We start from the raw sequence: 17,621 nt of genomic DNA, 5'->3' as shown, positions 1-17,621 counted from the left end.
CACATCTGTGACCTTTCATCAGATCCCATTTCATAAGAAAGGTCACAGTCCTGAAACCTTAACTCTGTTTCTCTCTCCACAGAATCTGCCAGACCCTCTGAGTATTTCCAACATTTTCTGTTTTTATTTTGGATTTCCAGCATCCACAGTGTTTTGCCATTATATTGGACAAGTTGACCATTTAAAATGATATAGTGAGTTCACAAGTGGCACTGGCATTGTGGAGCAAGTGGAAAACAGAGTCATTTCCAGTAGTGTGTTTCATTTCATGAGTGAGTGTGATCGCTAGGTTGTGTAGTATAGACACTTAGCATGGATGAATTATTGTAATCTGATCACAGGCGAGTTGTTTATGTACATGTTTAAAATAGAGGTGCTGGTAAATAAGAGAAAATTGACTTTTTTTAAACTAGCATTTGGTGTCTATTTATACTTAAGTGCCTTTAAAAACCTAAAGATATCTCAGAGCGTTTCACAGCCAATTAAGTGTCTTTTGAACTGTGGTCACTGTTGTGATTAAGGACAAGTATTTGGACAGCCCAGACTACAAACAAATAATTGAGATCAAAACCAAACAGGTGAGTCCTACACTGGAAGTGCAATATGTGGTAAAGAAAGACACATTTATTTAGGGTCTTATTACATGTCCCAAGGAAAATCATATGAATTGCTTTGAATTGCAGTCAGTGTACTTATGTTGGCAATTGCAGTGTTTCGGCACACAGTGAGGTCTCACAAATAAGCAAGAGGTGATTGAGCAGTTTAGGGAGTGATAATGGTCAAAGCACCACCAGGTATCTGTTCAGAGCTACAAAGGGAAAGGTTGAGACAATAGGACATGTAGCGATGTGGGTAAAGACAAGTAGAGTGGGGCAGGAAGGGCCAGAGTTCAATGGTAATAGTGCATCATCAGCGAGTGAGGACCATGGAGAGAATAGTAAAAAATAAAATTAAAGGCCCTTTATTTGAATGTGTGAAGCATCTGCAATAAGATAGCTGAGCAAATGGCACTAATAGAGATCACCATTACAGAGACATGGGGCAGGAGTTTTAGGTTGGTGAGTGGGCACAATCAGTGCCCAGGGTCGTCCGGGGAATGGACTGCCGACTGTGATCGGTCCCCAACTGTGATTTCACGCTGGCTGGACAATTTAACAACGGAAACCTCATCCCGCCCTTGGATGAGGTTTCATGAAAAATGCAAAGTCCACCTGGCCGATTTGCCTGTCCGCCAACTGTAAGGTTGGGTGGACCATGAAAAATTGGAGACAACTGCACCTTTAATTACCTTAATTGGCCTCTTAATTGTCGGTGGGCGTGCTTCCGGCTTTTGCACGCGCCCACTGACTGAAATATCTCGGGCGATTTTGCATCCGATTGGGTCGGGCGTACGTCCGCACGCTGAACTAAAAATCCTGCCCATGGAGTTGGGCGTAGCATGGATAGAGGATTGGTTAATGGGTAGGAAACAAAGAGTCGGGGTAAATGGGACATTGTAAAGTTGGCAGGCTATATATAGTGCAGTGCCGCATGTTTCAGTGATTGGGGTCTCAGCCATTTACCATCTATAGTAATGACTTACACAAGGAGACCGAGAGTAACGTATCTAGGTTTACTGATGATACAAAGCTAGATGGGAATGCAAGCAGTGCGGAGGACACACAGGCTGCAAAGAGATATAGATGGGTTAAGTGAGTATTCAACAAGGTAGAAGATGGTGTATAATATCTGTAGGAAGTGTGAAGTTATTCATTTTGGTTGTAAGAATAGAAAAGCAGAATATTTTCTGAAAGGCATGAAACTTCTAAATGTTGATGTTCAGAGGGACTTGGGTGTACTTGTACAAGGAACATGGATAGTTCGCATGCAGGTACAGCAAGCAATTAGGAAGGAAAATGACATGTTGGCCTTTATTGCAAGGGAATTGGCAGTACAAGTCTTGCTACAATTGTACTGGGCTTTCGTGAGTTAACATGTGGAGTTCTGTGTGCAGTTTTGGTCTCCATGTTTAAGAAAGGATATACTTGCATTGGAGGTGGTACAGCAAAGGTTCACTAAATTGGTCCCTGGGATGAGGGGGTTGTCCTATGATGAGAGGCTGGGTAAATTGAGTCTACATTCGCTAAAGTTTAAAAGAATGAGAGGCGATCTCATTGAAACACAAGGGGCAGAATATTACGCTCAGTGTGCGGGCGAGCGGGCGCGCGTCCGAGCATAAAATGACACGTGATGACATCAGGCGTGCGCCTGGTGTCATCTTGCAGTCTCACGATATTTCGTTCATCGGGCACGCCGGAGTCAGCTGTGCGCACACCAATAATTAAAAAGCCTATTAAGGCCATTGACAATCTAATTAAATTCAAATTTACGCTTCCTGTCCAACCTAACGGTCAGCGGGCAGGCAACAAGGCCAAGCGGCCTTTACATGTTTTAGGAAACCTCATCCACGAGCGGGATGAGGTTTCCTAAAACAAATAAACATTACATTAAAACTTTATTTTTGAATTAAAAACATGTCCCAGCTCATGTGACAGAGTCACATGAGGGGTCATGTTTTATGAAATTTTTATTCTCTTCATTTTTTTTTCACACAGCGCTTCAGTCTCTCTGAGGCAGCTCTGTGCCTCGGGGAGATTGAAGTGCCCTTTCTTGCGCACGTGTGAACTGCACGCTAGGCCCGACTCTCCCTCCTATCCCCTGCCCGCACAGGCAGCGCTCAGTGCTGCCACTCGCGATCCACGCAGGGCGGCCCTTAATTTGCCCACCCGCGTGAAATCGCGGTGAGGAGCCGATCGCGGGTGGCGGTCGGCTTCCCAACCACCCCTGCCGAGCACCCCTGCCAACGGCAAAGTCCTGCCCAAGATTCTGAAGGGGCTTGAAAGGGTAGACATTGAGAGGTAATTTCCCATGGCTGGAAAATCCAGAACATGGGGGCACAGTCTCAGGATAAGGGGCCGATTATTTAAGACTGAGATGAGGAGAAATTTCTTCACTCAGAGTGGCGAATCTTTGGAATTCTCTACCTCAAAGGGTTGTGGATACTCCACTGTTGAATATAACTGGCTCAGCTAGTTGATAGCAGTGAGGAGCTTAGCCAAAGACGAGGAATGCCCCATGCACAGTCCTCCAAATTGTCTGGTTCCAGCTGGTCTGGTGTTGGGGTTGCTACAGTAAGCTTTGGCCCTAGGATTGGGAGGGAAATGGCAGCTCTTGTTCCAAACTTGCCCAGTGACCCCCATCCCCACCTCTTCCACCTGGAGTGCATGTACATGGACACCGGATGAGGATAGGATCAGACTCGAGATGGGAGGCTCCCACAAAAAGCTACTTGACACCTTTTTTAACAGAAATTTCTGATTGGTAACATCTATCAAACATTTGTTTGCCTCTGACATTGCTTGTGTAACTCTACCTTTCTAACTTGCCTTTCTCTATGGTATCAGAGGGCCCATTTAATCCAGATTTTCTGCTGAAGTGTGCAGTGTCAAATATCATCTGTTCCATTGTCTTTGGAGATCGTTTTGAATATGGACATAAGGAGTTTTTCTCATTGCTGGAGATGATAGCAGAAAGCAGCCAAATTTTCAGCAGCCCCTGGGTGCAGGTACTCTTTTTTCTTTTAGATCATAGTGTTACTGAAATTGTGTACATAAATCATTAAAATGTTAAGGATACAAAACAAAAATCAAAAGGCTAATGGAATGCTGAAGAGGATAATAGTGATACTGTAGTTATACAAAGCTCTGGTCTGGTTAGACCACACCACTGTGAGCAGTTCTGGCCACTATATCTTAGAAATATATTGGCCTTGGACAGAGTGCAATGTAGATTTACTAGAATGATAACTGGACTCCAAGGGTTAAACTATGAGGACAGATTACACAAACTAGGGTTGTGTTCACTGGAAATTAAAAGGTTAAGGAATGATTTGATTGAAGTTTTCAAGATGTTTAAAGGTCTGACAGGGTAGATGGAGAAAAACCATTTTCTGTACTGGACATAGCCTAAAAATTAGAACCAGACCTTTCAGGAGTGAAGTTAAGAAACACTCCTACATTCAAAGTTTAGTAGAGGTTTGGGGCTCTTTTCTCCAAACAGAAGTTGATGCTGGGTCAATTGTTAATTTTAAATCCGTAATTGATAGGTTTGTGTTAAACAAAGCTACTTAGGGGTATTGGGCAAAGGCAAGTTATATGGAGTTAGGTCACAGATCACCCATGATCTAATTGAATGGTGGATCCAGGGGCTAAATGGCCTCCACCAGTTATTTTGTTCCTAATTCTAAACTGGTTAGATTTTCAGATGATACTTGGTGATCCTGAAGATGAGGTTCAAGATTTGAAAAAAGATTAGATGAATTGCTTATCTGGGAGACAAATTAAAGTTAAGTTTGACAAATGTAAATTAAACTAAATTGGCACTTAGAAAGGTATCTGGGAGTAATGGTAGAGTCGTCACTTTCAACATCCAGTTAAGACAATGGAGTAAACCAAACAAAAAATATTCTGTAAGATATAGCTGCAGGAAAACATACATTCAGAGGGGTTGTGTTAAGACTCTGCAGTGCACTGGTCAGACATTACTTAGTGTTGGCCACTACATTACAAAACAGGTCCAGGCATGGCAGAGATTGAGGAGGTGGTGAAAGGAACTGAACCCAAGAGTAATGGGGTGTGTCAGGAGGAAAGATTAGGGATCCTGAAGAACTGCAATGTCGACAAAAGTTGGTTATAATTGGACCTTATCAAGATCTACAAATTATTAGATAATTAACATCTCAGGAAACCCAGAATATTACTTTAACTTAAGACAGATGAATAGCAGCAAAGGACAATTAGTTAAAAGTAAACTTAAAACTGGTATCAGTGAGAACTTCTTCACTCAAAGATGAGAACTATTTGGGATGGTCTAACCAGTGGGGTATGAGGTTGAAGTACACAGAATGTTGCAGCGAGAGGGTTACCAGAGAGATGAGCTTTGTGTTCAGATTAAAGCACTGATTGGCAGGGAATACTTTCCTGTTTCTTAATTCTGAATGGGTCACAGGCATCAACTCATCAAGCCCACTCAATCCTGAGTCCAAGCAGGATATTCTCGGTCCAGTTATTCCAACAGGAAATTCCCTCTCACACCGCTTGTTGTTTCCCTATCCCGGTCTCCCTAAAACTATAATCAAGCTGTGCTACTCAATGTCTTTATAACCTCCAATTCAGCTTCTCAGCAGGGGTCAGTGCAACTCCTTTTTAAAAGCGGCCTAGAATCAACTATCTTTACTGGGAGCCTGTCCTACATGTCCACTATCCAGTTTGGGTGGGGACAGAGGGTGGGTGGAAGGGCAGTTTTCTTCATTAACTTCTAACCTTGCTTGAGTCATGTGAATTTTGTACAGGTGTCCTCTATTTCATTGTTTATTTTCCAGGTTAAGTAGGATGTTTACTCCCAACCGACTATTCTTTTTATTACTATAAAATTCCTGTATCGTGTTCTCTTTTCTCTAGCGGAAAGCTCAGTCATTTGCACCTTTCTTCCTAGCTTTCCTCAGCCAAGATGAGCTGACTCAGTCTACATCTCTCCTGGTCTCTGGCTCAGCACTGGACCAGGAGATGGAAATGAAGTAGTCTTCCATTTAGGATATCTGATTCACGCTAACCTATTGACACCAGCTGGCTAGAAGCACTACTTTGTTCATGAAAATATTGTTTGCTTTGCAGATGTACAATAACTTCCCGAAGATCATGGATTTTTTTCCTGGGCCTCACAAGAGGCTCTTCCAAATTATAGCAAGTCTGGAAAAATTTCTGAATAAAAGTATTCAAAGTCACAAAGAAAGTTTCCAGGAAGATTTCTCCAGGGATTACATTGACAGCTTTCTCGCCAAGATGGATGAGGTACTGGGAATATTTTCCTTTTATAACCACACATTTCAAATTTTGTGTCTCCTCCCTGAAAATAAATCATTTTCCTGGAACTGATCTGGTGAATTGAACAGCACTGCACTGAGGTTATCTCCATCTGAACAACACCATTCGCGAGCTGTTGTAAACAAATGATTACGCACAATATGAGAACTTTAATGTTTTAAAGGTAGATTAATTTGTTTTGTTTCAGGAGAAACACAAGCTTGACTCAGAATTCAGTGACAAGAACTTGTTGATGTCGACAATGAACTTATTTATGGCTGGAACTGAAACAACCAGTACAACACTGCTATGGACTCTCCAGATCCTGGCAAAGTATCCACAGATCCAGGGTAAGCATCGTCACTGGAAGCAACTGGAGGATGTATTTCAACAGTGGAACATAAGGGATGTTAGTGTTGGAGATTGGAATATGTTCTCATTTCAGAGACCCCAGTGTTAGTATCAAGTGGAGCGTTACCTAGTTGCTGTGTAAAGCTCCATGCTCCCTGTTTCTACAATGTGTCAGCCACAGCCACAGAAACCATTGCTCACCCTACCCCACTCTGAATCAGATTGCTAGCTGAGGGCCAGATTAGGTGCTGTGGCCTCACTATCTCCTTTGATCTCTGATGGAAACCTCTCCATTGTTGAAGCTGCCGCCAAGAAACTCTGTTCGCTCTTTGCTGCCAAACACTCCTTTACTTCTAAACTTGTAACTTTAGGAACTGCAGGAACTCGAATCCTGCTCTTAAATCTGTGGAGACTGGTAGCTGCTCTCTCACACACCTAGATATTACCAGTTGATTCAACTCCAATGGTGGGAAAGTTTTTATAAACAGTAATTTGGGACAAAATTAACAGTCACTTGGATACAGGTGGACCAATTAAGGAAATCCATCACTGATTTTTTTGTTTAACTAACTTGATTGAGTTTTTTGATGAGGTAATACAGAGGGTTGATGAGGGTAATTTGGTTGATATGGTGTAACTCTTTCGAGTTATCAACAGATCGCATGTAACTCTTTCGAGTACATTCACAGTTCTTGGTTTCCGGGAGTGGGACATGAACCCACAACCTTCTGATTCAAAGGTGAGGGTGCTATGAACTGAGCCACAGCTGACACCATGGACTTCCCAAAGGCGTTTCATAAAGAGCCACACAACAGGCTTGTCAGCAAAGTTAAAGCCCTGGAATAAAAGGGACAGTGGTAGCATGGATACGAAGTTGGCTGATGACAGGAAACAGAGTAGTGGTGAATGGTTGTTTTTCGAACTGGAGGATGGTATATAGTAGGCTTCCCTAGGGGTCAGTTCCCCAGGGACCACTGATTTTCTTGATCTAAATTAATGACCTAGACTTGGACACAATTTCAAAATTTATAGATGACACAAAATTTGGAAGTATTATGAACTGTGAGGATAGTGATAAACCTCAAGAGGACATAGACAGGCTGGTAGAATGGATGAAGAAGTGGCAGATGAAATCTAATGCCTAGAAGTGTGAAGTGAAGCGGGGGCAAGAATGAGGGGAGACAATAGAAAATAAAGGGTACAATTCTCAGAGGTGCAGGTGCAAAAAGACCTGGGGTCTTATGCACACGAATCATTGAAGATGGCAGAGCAGATTAAGAAATTGGTTAATAAAGCATAAAGGATCCCGGGCTTTATAAAGAGGGGCATAGAGTGTAAAAGTAATGGAGTTATGATGAGCCTTTATAAAGTACTGGCTCGGCATCAACTGGAGTATCGTCTGTTTCTGAGCACCACGTTTTAGGAAAGGTGTGATTGGGTTTAGAGAGGCGAAGAAAAGATTTACAAGAATGGTTCCAGGGATGTGGGGCTTCAATTATGTAAATAGATTGGAGAAGCTGTAGAGAAGAGAAGATTAAGAAGGGATTTGATAGAAGTATTCAAAATCATGAGGGGTATGGAGAGAGTAGATAGAGAAAAACTGTTCCTTTTAGAGCGAGGGTCGAGAACTAGAAAATACCGACTTAAGGTGACTGGCAAAAGAACCAAAGACAACATGAGGAAAATCTTTTTTTAAGCATCGAGTGGTTATGATCTGGAATGCACGACCTGAGAGTGTGGTGGAGGCAGATTAAAGTGAGGCGTTAAAAGAGAATTGGATAATTACCTGAAGAGAAAGAAATTGCAGGGCTATGGAGTGAGACTAGTGAGTTGCTCTTGCAGAGGACTGGCATGGGTATGACGGGCTGAATGGCCTCCTGCTGTGCTGCTGTAACCATTCTATGGGCTGAATTTTCACCTCGGCGTGCGGGCATGCACCTGACACGCACGGGCGTGAAATAGCGCGCGCTGATGTTGGGCGGGCGTTCCGACATCATCGCGCCCTTGTGCGATATTTCGGTTGGCGGGCGCGTGAGGGAGCCAGCAGCGCGTCCGCCAACAACTAAGGGGGCTGTCAAGCTCATTAATAAATTAATTGAACTGAATTTTTTCCCCCCTGCCGTCCAACCTTATGGTTGGCGGGCGGGCAAAAAGGCCAAGCGGCCTTTGAGTTTTTGAGGAAACCTCATCCACGAGGTTTCTGAGTTCATCAAAAGTAAAATAGAAATTTTTAAATCTCATTTCTAACACGCCCCTGCTCATGTGAGAGAATCACAGGAGGGGACCAGCTTTTCTTTTGTTTCAAAAAACTTTATTTTTCATGTGAAAAATCTTCAGCTCCCTGAGGCAGCTCTGCGCTTTCAGGGCGCTTTCTGTGAGGGCATCCGCCCGCACGCGCTGACTTCCGTGCTCACCCTCCTCCCCCTCCGCTCCCCTCCCATCCAGGCAGCGCTGAGCGTTTCAGCGCGCCGTTCACGCTGGCTGGCTGTTGATTGGCCAGCCAGTGTGAAATTGCCGTCGTGGCCCGACGGCGGGTGGTGGACCGTTGCGTGGCCGCTCCCAGGCCTGCTCACCGCGCCCACCCGACGAGGGGAAAATTCCCCCCCCACGGTTCTAAAAAAAACGTGGTTGTGCCTCTCTCACCTCTAGCTTTCAGCCAACCCCACTCTAATCCAATCTGTTGTGCCCTCTCTATTTTATCAATACTCCTATGATCACTGCTGTTCTACTTTCCATTTTCATTTTCTCTAACTTGCATCTACAGGATGCACTGCAGCAACTCGCCAAGGCTTCTTTGACAGCACCTCCCAAACCCACAACCTCTGTCACTTTGAAGAAGGGCAGCAAGTGCATGGGAACTCCACCACCTCTAAGGTCCCTTTGAAGTCACTATGATTCTGACTTGGACACATATCATTGTTCCTGCATCATTGGGTCCAAATCCTGGAATTCCCTACATAACGTGACTCACCACAAGGATTGCAATGGTTCATGTGCACCTTCTCGAGGGCAATTAGGAGTGGGCAGAAAATGCTGGTCTTTCCGCTGACATGAATGAAATCTTCCATTCTAAACTCATTGCTCTTCTCTGTGCTGAAGACTCATCTTAGTACTTCCTACTTTCATTCTTTGCCAGCACCTCAAATCAGTACAAATTATTTACCCTCCTTAATCTTTCCTTCTTCCTATGGTCTTTACAAACTCAAACTTGGCGTACCAAACCTTGGAATGCGGGCAATAGTCCTTCTCAGCGTTTCTACATAGAAAAACGCTCAAAAACCATCTCATTTCCCACTGTTCTTGCAATTAGATAAGAATGTCTTATGAATTGACAATTCACATGAATTGTGTTAGAAGATGGGAGTCGAGTGGTGCTTATAAACTCAGTACATTTTAAAATAATTGTGAAACTGCCTTCATCCATCAGAGAAAGTTCAACATGAGATTGAAGGGGTGATTGGATCCTGTCGATGTCCCGCTATTGAAGATCGAGCAAAAATGCCATACACAGATGCTGTCATACATGAGGCCCAACGATACATTGACCTGGTTCCCATGAGTCTCCCACACATGGCATCAAACGATATAGAATTCAGAGGACATCTGATTCCTAAGGTCAGAATCAAACCTGTTATAATGATCCATTTTTATATAGTACCTCAGGATATCAAACCATCACATAAGAAACTATCATTGATTGTTGTAAAAACCCATCTGGTTCGCTCTAGTCCTTTAGGGAAGGAAATATGCTGTCCTTACCTGGTCTGGCCTACATGTGACTCCAGACCCAGAGAAATGTGGTTGTCTCTTAACTGCCCTCTGAAATGGCCTAATAAGCCACTCAGTTTAAAGGCAATTAGGGATAGACAACAAATCTTGCCAGCAACACACACATCTTACGAAAGAATAAAAAAATAAGAAATTACTTTTGAAATTTTGAGACTACTGTTATTGAGGCAAATGTGGCCATCGCTCTATAACTGCACTACCTCATAAAACACAAGATGAATAACCAGTTCCTTTGTTTTGGTGTTTGCTTTTTAAGGAAGAATCTTGACCAAGACACAGACTTGATGGGCTGAATGGCCTTCTCCCGTGCTGTAAATGACTCTAGACACCAAGTTCAGGTTCATGTTTGAGTAGCACCACAGGATCTTTAATATTGACTTAAACCAAAGGAATAGAGACATTTGATTTTGGTTTAAATTCTGATCCTCAATCGCGCACTAGGATGTCAGTATAGGCTGGGCTCAAACTGCACTCTGGAACAGAGCTTGAATCAACATCTTCTGTCTTTGATTACTGACCAACCTGAATCAAACTTTGCGTAAAGTGGCTATAACTTTGGAGGATGTTGGGTGTTCTACACCACGGAGTCAGTGGTACTATTACTCCCAGCAGAGTACAAAAATTAAGGTACTTGTCATGAATTCTCTCAATAAAGAAAGTAAATTAACAAGCAACACAGTCAGGCAGATTTCAAATATAATCGATAACACTCTAGGTTTCAAGGTTATTTTTAATAACTCTTATGTAATTTTCTTATCTGCCTTTTTACAACGTCGACTCTTGTTTCGTGCCTCACATGACTGGGCATTCTTCATTTGTGAATGATGCAAGTTATTCCACTATGAATGGCACCATAACCAGGCTGATCTGGTCATTACACAATATCCCCAAGCTCACTCTTAACAGCAGATTTTACTGGATAATGATCTGGAATGGGCCCTTCTGCTCTCCTGTGGATCAATATCAAATCAGACAGTACGCTAAATCACCAAGGGAGATCTCTTTCAGGATTTATAACATCATCTCACTATGTTACTGTGCTGTAATAAACTGCAGGTTGTTATGGATGTAAATTCTGCTTGCTTCCTTGTCTGAACTTGTGATAATTTTAATTTTTAGGGCATGCTTGTGATTCCTGTACTCTCCTCTGTTCTGAAAGACACCGACCAATGGGCGATTCCAGAATCATTTAACCCAAACCATTTCCTCGAAGAAAATGGATGCTTCAAAAATAGTGAACGTTTCATGCCATTCTCCGCAGGTACAGACTCTTCCCTTTTCTATCTAATCTAAGTTCTGCTTACCTTCTGGCCAAAAGTGAGTATGCATTTGAAAGGCAGCTGAAGGAGCAAGATGAAGATACAGTCCCTAAAACTTATACCAGGAGGTTGGTGCTAACACAGTCTGCCTGCTATGTGTGGTAAAAGCTCAGTTGTTGTAAAGAGCACATTTGCTCTATGTGATAATTAACAGACCGAAATGTTAGTATCCAAGGTACCTTAATGAGTGCAAATAGCTGGTTGAAGATCTAATTTTGTTCAAAATAACCTATAAAATAGTATAAACGGTACCTTTGTAATTGACATCTGTGGGAATAACCACCACTAGTTGGCTGATAGAAATGGTGGCCCATAACTTGGGGCTTCAGAAGCGATGGGGCCTGTAGAAATCAAAAAATTCAAAGAGGTTGACGCTTTTCATCTTGCACTCGTCATGACAAACACAAGAATGCTATTTTGACAAAAAGTTTCAGCGACACATCTCTCTTTTCAGCAAGATTCAAGTTCTGTACTACCAAGCGACTGTTTCAAAGAGGTAGGGGGAGGAGGGGGTTACAAACTTGCTCAGTTTTGACACTCATCTTACTTAAATTTATACTAAACTACTCACTTGTGAAAAAAACTGGAAAACTGTCAAATCGAGCGATAGAGGGTGCAGAGTATTTAAGTGTTTTTTTGATCGTTGGGAGTGCTTTAATTTTCTTGTGACTGAATGGTTGTAGATGTTTGTTAAGGTGCACACATGGAAGCGTATTTACCTATGCTGTATGAATGTAGGTAAGGCATTTTCTATTAAAAATTAGTGCTTTGGACAGAGGAAGAGTTGTGCAGAGTGCTCTGTAAATCATTGTGGAAAATGGGAATGTCTCATGTCAACACTGTTTATCTTACTTCATACTGAGAAGGTACAGAAACCAACACAGCATCCTGTTTATTAATGGAACATAATTTAGAACAATCAACAGTTGAATGCTTTTAAAAATGTTTGTTCAATAATATCTGTTTCTACAGGGAAGAGAAAGTGTCTGGGAGAGTCCTTGGCTCAGATGGAACTCTTCCTTTTTTTGACCACTCTACTCCAGAACTTTGTCTTCAACCCTGTTATTGACCGCAACGATATTGACATCTCACCGGCTTCTATTGGGATAATGGCTATGCCCCATGTGTACAAGTTCTGTGCTATTTCTCGTTAAATCAACTGTGATATCAATTGTGAATCTTAGCAGGCAATGTTAGAACTTCTTTTGTTCCTTTTATCTAAGAATTCTGGACCTATCTTAAATACACATGTTCTGTGATTTTTTACAAATTTATTCATTCTAAACGCAGTCTAAACTTCAATACCTTCCTTTTCCACATTCCCTATACCGGTGTTGTTCATAGAAATTACTGACTAGCCACAGGTGTGACCTACAGCAACAGCTTTTTGGCTATATGTACTCATTTTATTAGGGAGCGCCTTACTTACATTCACACAGTACAGGCAAATGGTTTTCCATGTCTAACATTAACTCTGTTTCTCGGTCCGTACATGCTACCAGACCAGCAGTTTCTGTTTTTATTTCAGATTTCCAGTATCTGCAATATTTTGCTTTAGTAATGGTGTCCAGTGTTCATGTTTTAAAATGCAATGAGCCACTTCATAATTCCCAATAATTTACATGTGGAAATAGGAGTTTATATTGGAAAAGTTGTCAAGAGCTATGCCAACATACCTGTTTAAATATATTGAAAAGTCTATCTTTTCTTTTACTGGCGTCATAACAGATGCTGAAAGCCGGTACAACCTGTTGTATTAATGAATGATCAGCACATGAATATAATACAAACATAAAGAAACCATTGCTTTGAAATTGTATAATAATGTGGCGTGCTGTTTCATATTATTTGTGTCTTCTTAATGCTCCTGAAGAATTGTTGGTACATATTGTTTTTAAGCAGCCTGTATAATAAAGGTGTTTGAGGAATCCATCTGTGTAGTCGTCTGAACTGGTTTTGTTATTTGCATTTGGTGTTTTATTTTATTTACCTTGCATTGTTTTCACTTTTCATCAGTTTGTTCCCCACATAATCCACACTTTTTATACTCCCTGATTTGATCTCTCTGCTGCCCTCCCCATTGGAGCTCAAACACCACCCTCTGTACCATGGTGACTGGCCATCAAATCCTCACCCATACTTTTAAATTAAATTAATTCAGAGGGTGTGGGCATCACTGGCAAAGCCAGTATTGATTGCCCATTCCTAATTGCCCTTGAGAAGGTGGTGTATAGTTGAACACAACTGAATGGCTTCCCAGGCTATAATCAAAGGGTCGTGACTGGAGTCACGTATGGATCAGATTAGGTAAGGATGGCAAATCTCCTTCCCTAAAAGGACATCAGTGAAGCAGATGGGATTTTCCATTTGGCAGTTAAGTGGTTTCATGGTCACCAGTATTGATCCTAGCATTTTTATTCCAGAGGCATTTAATTAATTAAATTGGAATTCTCCAGCAGCTATGATGGGATTTGAACTCATGTCTCTGAAGTATCTATCCAGGCCTTGGGATTATTAGACCAGTAACTGAACCATTATGCTACTGTAGCCCTGCAGACCCACCAATCTAATCCTCACTTATTTACACTGACTCCCTACTAAGGAAGTCATAGGCCAGAATGTTATGGCCCTGCTGTGGCGTGTCTCCCCCCAGAGGATGCAACGAGCCATTTAAATCTCCTTTCAGTTTGGCGGGACTGTAATATCCCACCAGGCAGGAGACGCCGTAAGATCCTCGTCATAGAATCATTGACTGGTTACAGGAACGAAAGAGGCCATTAGGCCCGTTGTGTCCGTGCTGGCCTTCTGAAGGAGTGATTCACCTAGTGGTCCTACGCCTTCTGAGTCACCTGTTTATTGGTTTACAGGGAAATGTCTGAGCCAGGTTTGTAAAACGGTTCTCAAAATGTCTCTAATTATTGTGCTCCATGCACAATCCCATCTGTGCTGAATTAGCACTGGAGTTAGAATATTCCTTCTGTTTTAATGAATGTTACACTCAAAATAAGGATCAAGGATTTCCTTGTGGTCACCCAGCAATAACAATAGGTGTGGCCAGGGCAGGTATGGTATGGATTCAATGTTGACAATGGTTCCCTCTACTTTAACTGAAAATGTGCTATAGCCACCAGCTCAGAAGAAAATTAAAAACAAGAAAAGGGAACGTTTTTTTAACAAACTTCAATAAATGTGGTGACATATTTAACCTTTTTAAAAATAAATAAAACAATATTATTCACAGTGTTCATAACCACAGCCTAAACAAGCAAAGGCAATAATTCTAGGAACAACCAATGATGTTGGAGAATTTATTCATTTCAATAGTAATTGCTGAATTGCACAGTGCAATAATTAAGTAGCTGAATGTAATTCAATGAGTTACTGTAGGCTTGATAGAGTTGCAGTTTGGTGTTCTCACTCAGGCTGATAATGCTCTACATTCTCTCAATCAGCTTGGACCGAACAGTTGCAGCTTTTGTGATGCGTGTGTTGATTTCAGCATCACCAGATTTCAGGAAATTGTGGAGCCTGGATATGTGAAGCTTTCAACAACCTCTGACGTCAATGCTGATACATTGCAATCTGGCAACATCTGACCATGACATTTGTTTTCTTAATACTGATGGTTAAACCAAACTCTGTCCATTTGCTGCTGAAAGTGTTCCTCGGTGTGGAATGCTAGAGTGGCATTGGCATTGTGCGGAGCAACTCTCTGATGAGAACTTGACCCTGCCTTTGTTCTGAATCTCAGGTGAGCAAGGCAGAAGGGCTTTCTGTCCATTCTGGTATCACCCTCTGTAGACGACCTGAAGGCAAATGACAGTAGCAACGAGAAGAATATGCCAAAGAGTGTCAGTGCCAGAACATAACGCTGTTTGGCCGCACTGCAGATGTCAAAATGTTCTGATATTGCCCTGTCATAGCCGACCTTTCCCATAATGCTGTCATGGAAAGAGGAGATGAAAGGGAACAGCATCGGTGGGCAGCCAATTTTTTTCCAGCAGCTTAAATAGAATTTCTCTGCTCACATGGTCAAATGCCTTGGTGAGGTCGATGAAGGCAATATATAGCGGCCTCCTTTGTTCATGGCATTTCTCTTGCAACTGCCGGACTGAGATAATCAATTGTAGATATTTCTATTCTGAAACCACAGTGGGATTCGGGGTAGATGTGTTCAGTCAGGATCTGCTGTCTGACAAGGGCAACATGGGCAAATACTTTTCTCATGATGCTCAGCAGGGAGATGCCTCAATAGTTGCTGCAGTTGCTGTGGTCGCCATTGTTCTTGTACAGGGACCCAGTCTTTGCATCACGCATACCCTGCGGCTCTGCCCCTTCCCCCAGCAGAGAGGACAAGTTCATGCAGATGCTGCAGGCGTGCTGGTTTCCCTTGCTTGATGAGTTCAGATGCCATAGCATCAATGCCTGGAGCATTGCCCATGGCAAGCGAGTCAATAGTTTTCCTAAGCTCCTCCACCGTGGGTTCGATATCCAGCTCTGCCACGATAGGCAGGATTTCTACGACATCTAGAGCTTCCTCAGTGACAATGTTCTCCCTAGAGTACAAGTCAAGGTAGTGTTCCATCCATCTCTCCAACTGGTTTATTGCAGTTGACCTCCTTTGTCTTTGTTTTCTTTGCTGATGGACCTCTTGTCTTTTTGATCCCAGCATGCATACCACTAGCATTCTGTGTGTTGAAAGACATCTGGATATTCTGACAAAGTTGTAACCAGTAGTCATTAGCGCACTGCCTAGCAATCTGTGGACTTTACTTTGAGTGGTTCTTAGTGCATTCTGATTCTCCCCCCTTAGATCTCTCCTGTAATTAACGAGGACAGACCGCTTGGCTTCAATGAGAGGTTCTAACACAGTGACGTTAGCCTTTTTCCGCTTTTGCTTCCCTTATGTTGAGAGTGTGATATTGTAGATAGTGTCTCAAAGTATGTTCCATTTCGCTTCTGCACTCTGCATGGGAATGTTGAAGAGTGCCTGCTCAATCGAGTCGAGGATCTGTTGGTTTTTATCTGCATGCATAGGCTGTAAGGCTGATATGAGGATGGCATTTCTGCCTTGAAGGAATTAGCTTCAAGGGTAGCATCCTAACCCCGGTGCACACCAGGGAGTGATTTGTATCACAATTAACACTGTGATAGTTGCATGTGTTGAGAATGTTGTTCATGGAGTCATGTCTGGTGATGATCAGATCCAGCTGGTGCCAATGTCCTGATCTTGGACATCGCCAGGACACCTTGTGGCATGGTTTGTTCTGAAAGAAGGTGTTAGTTACACAACGCTTGTGCTAACAGCAAAGCTCAAGTAGTCTCTGTCCGTTCTCATTCATCTTTCCCAGGGCATGATGTCCAAGGCAGGAGGGCCAGATCTCATGACCTGTGTCTGTGTCCATTCTTGCGTTGAAATCCCCCAGTAGATAAAGATATTCTGACTTAAATATTCTGCTGATAACAGTGTGAATTCCTCATAGAACTGGCCTTTTGCCTCTGTAAAGGAGCACAACATTGGAGCGTACATAGTCACGTGGTTAACTGGCCCTGTTTGAGTAGAGGGGCAGACGAAGAGAACACATTCTGAACATTTGTGGAGGGTTCTATCATCGAGAGTAGTGAGTTCCTAACAGCAAAGTCTACACCTTGCTCACACACTTCCTCTGAATTCTTTCCCCGTCAGATGTTTTTCTTTCAGTGATCCATTCTTGGTGAGCCTTATCTCTTCTAGGGAAGCTATGTCAATGTTCAGCCTCTCAAGTTTCACGTCAATTAATTATCTTGCATGTTATCAACCAGCTGCAAGTCATCAGTCAGTCCTTTGCACATGATCCTGACGTTCCAGCTTGCCAATCAAAGAGTTGGCATCTTCCTTTCTTTTCATTTGTTTTGTAAGTTTGCTTGGTGCGATGAATTCCATCCACTTGTTGAGGACAGATTCTAAGCTCCAAGCACCCGTTGAAGCAGACGGAACATGGTGAGTCAGCACCTTACTAGTTAGGGGCTGCCCAAGTTGAGGTGAGCAATGGCTGACCAGTGGGACACAATGGTCCCTCCCACTATCAGAGACAGCCCATAGCACATGTCCTCTATGACAATTGAGTTAGGCTTATCGACCTGCTGTGTCCCATGTCGCGCTAACACTGTGCAGTGAAATTGGAGTGTCCTCTGCAGGACACAAGCCCGGGCAAAATTTATGGAGACCCTGCACTGCCCAATGTCAGGGTCCCCCTTTTGACCTCCCTGGTTGAGTCCAAAT

The 17,621-nt window shown here is 42.7% G+C and overlaps 1 protein-coding gene across 1 annotated transcript in view; it reads left to right on the top strand.

The window, feature by feature from the left end:
• LOC144671303 (uncharacterized) overlaps positions 1 to 17,621 on the top strand; it is a 49,186-nt gene that overhangs the window by 10,288 nt on the left and 21,277 nt on the right. The window contains exons 5-11 of the mRNA XM_078533114.1: positions 3,444 to 3,604; positions 5,712 to 5,888; positions 6,109 to 6,250; positions 9,679 to 9,866; positions 11,160 to 11,301; positions 12,332 to 12,508; positions 14,227 to 14,243. Coding sequence (XP_078389240.1) covers positions 3,444 to 3,604; positions 5,712 to 5,888; positions 6,109 to 6,250; positions 9,679 to 9,866; positions 11,160 to 11,301; positions 12,332 to 12,508; positions 14,227 to 14,243 — 1,004 coding nt within the window. The remainder of the gene's footprint in view (positions 1 to 3,443; positions 3,605 to 5,711; positions 5,889 to 6,108; positions 6,251 to 9,678; positions 9,867 to 11,159; positions 11,302 to 12,331; positions 12,509 to 14,226; positions 14,244 to 17,621) is intronic.

This window comes from Cetorhinus maximus, chromosome 32 (assembly GCF_964194155.1).
Source record: "Cetorhinus maximus chromosome 32, sCetMax3.hap1.1, whole genome shotgun sequence".
Classification (NCBI taxonomy): domain Eukaryota; kingdom Metazoa; phylum Chordata; class Chondrichthyes; order Lamniformes; family Cetorhinidae; genus Cetorhinus; species Cetorhinus maximus.
The sequence above is the reverse complement of the archived record's forward strand: the minus strand, read 5'-3'. Positions and strand labels throughout refer to the sequence as shown.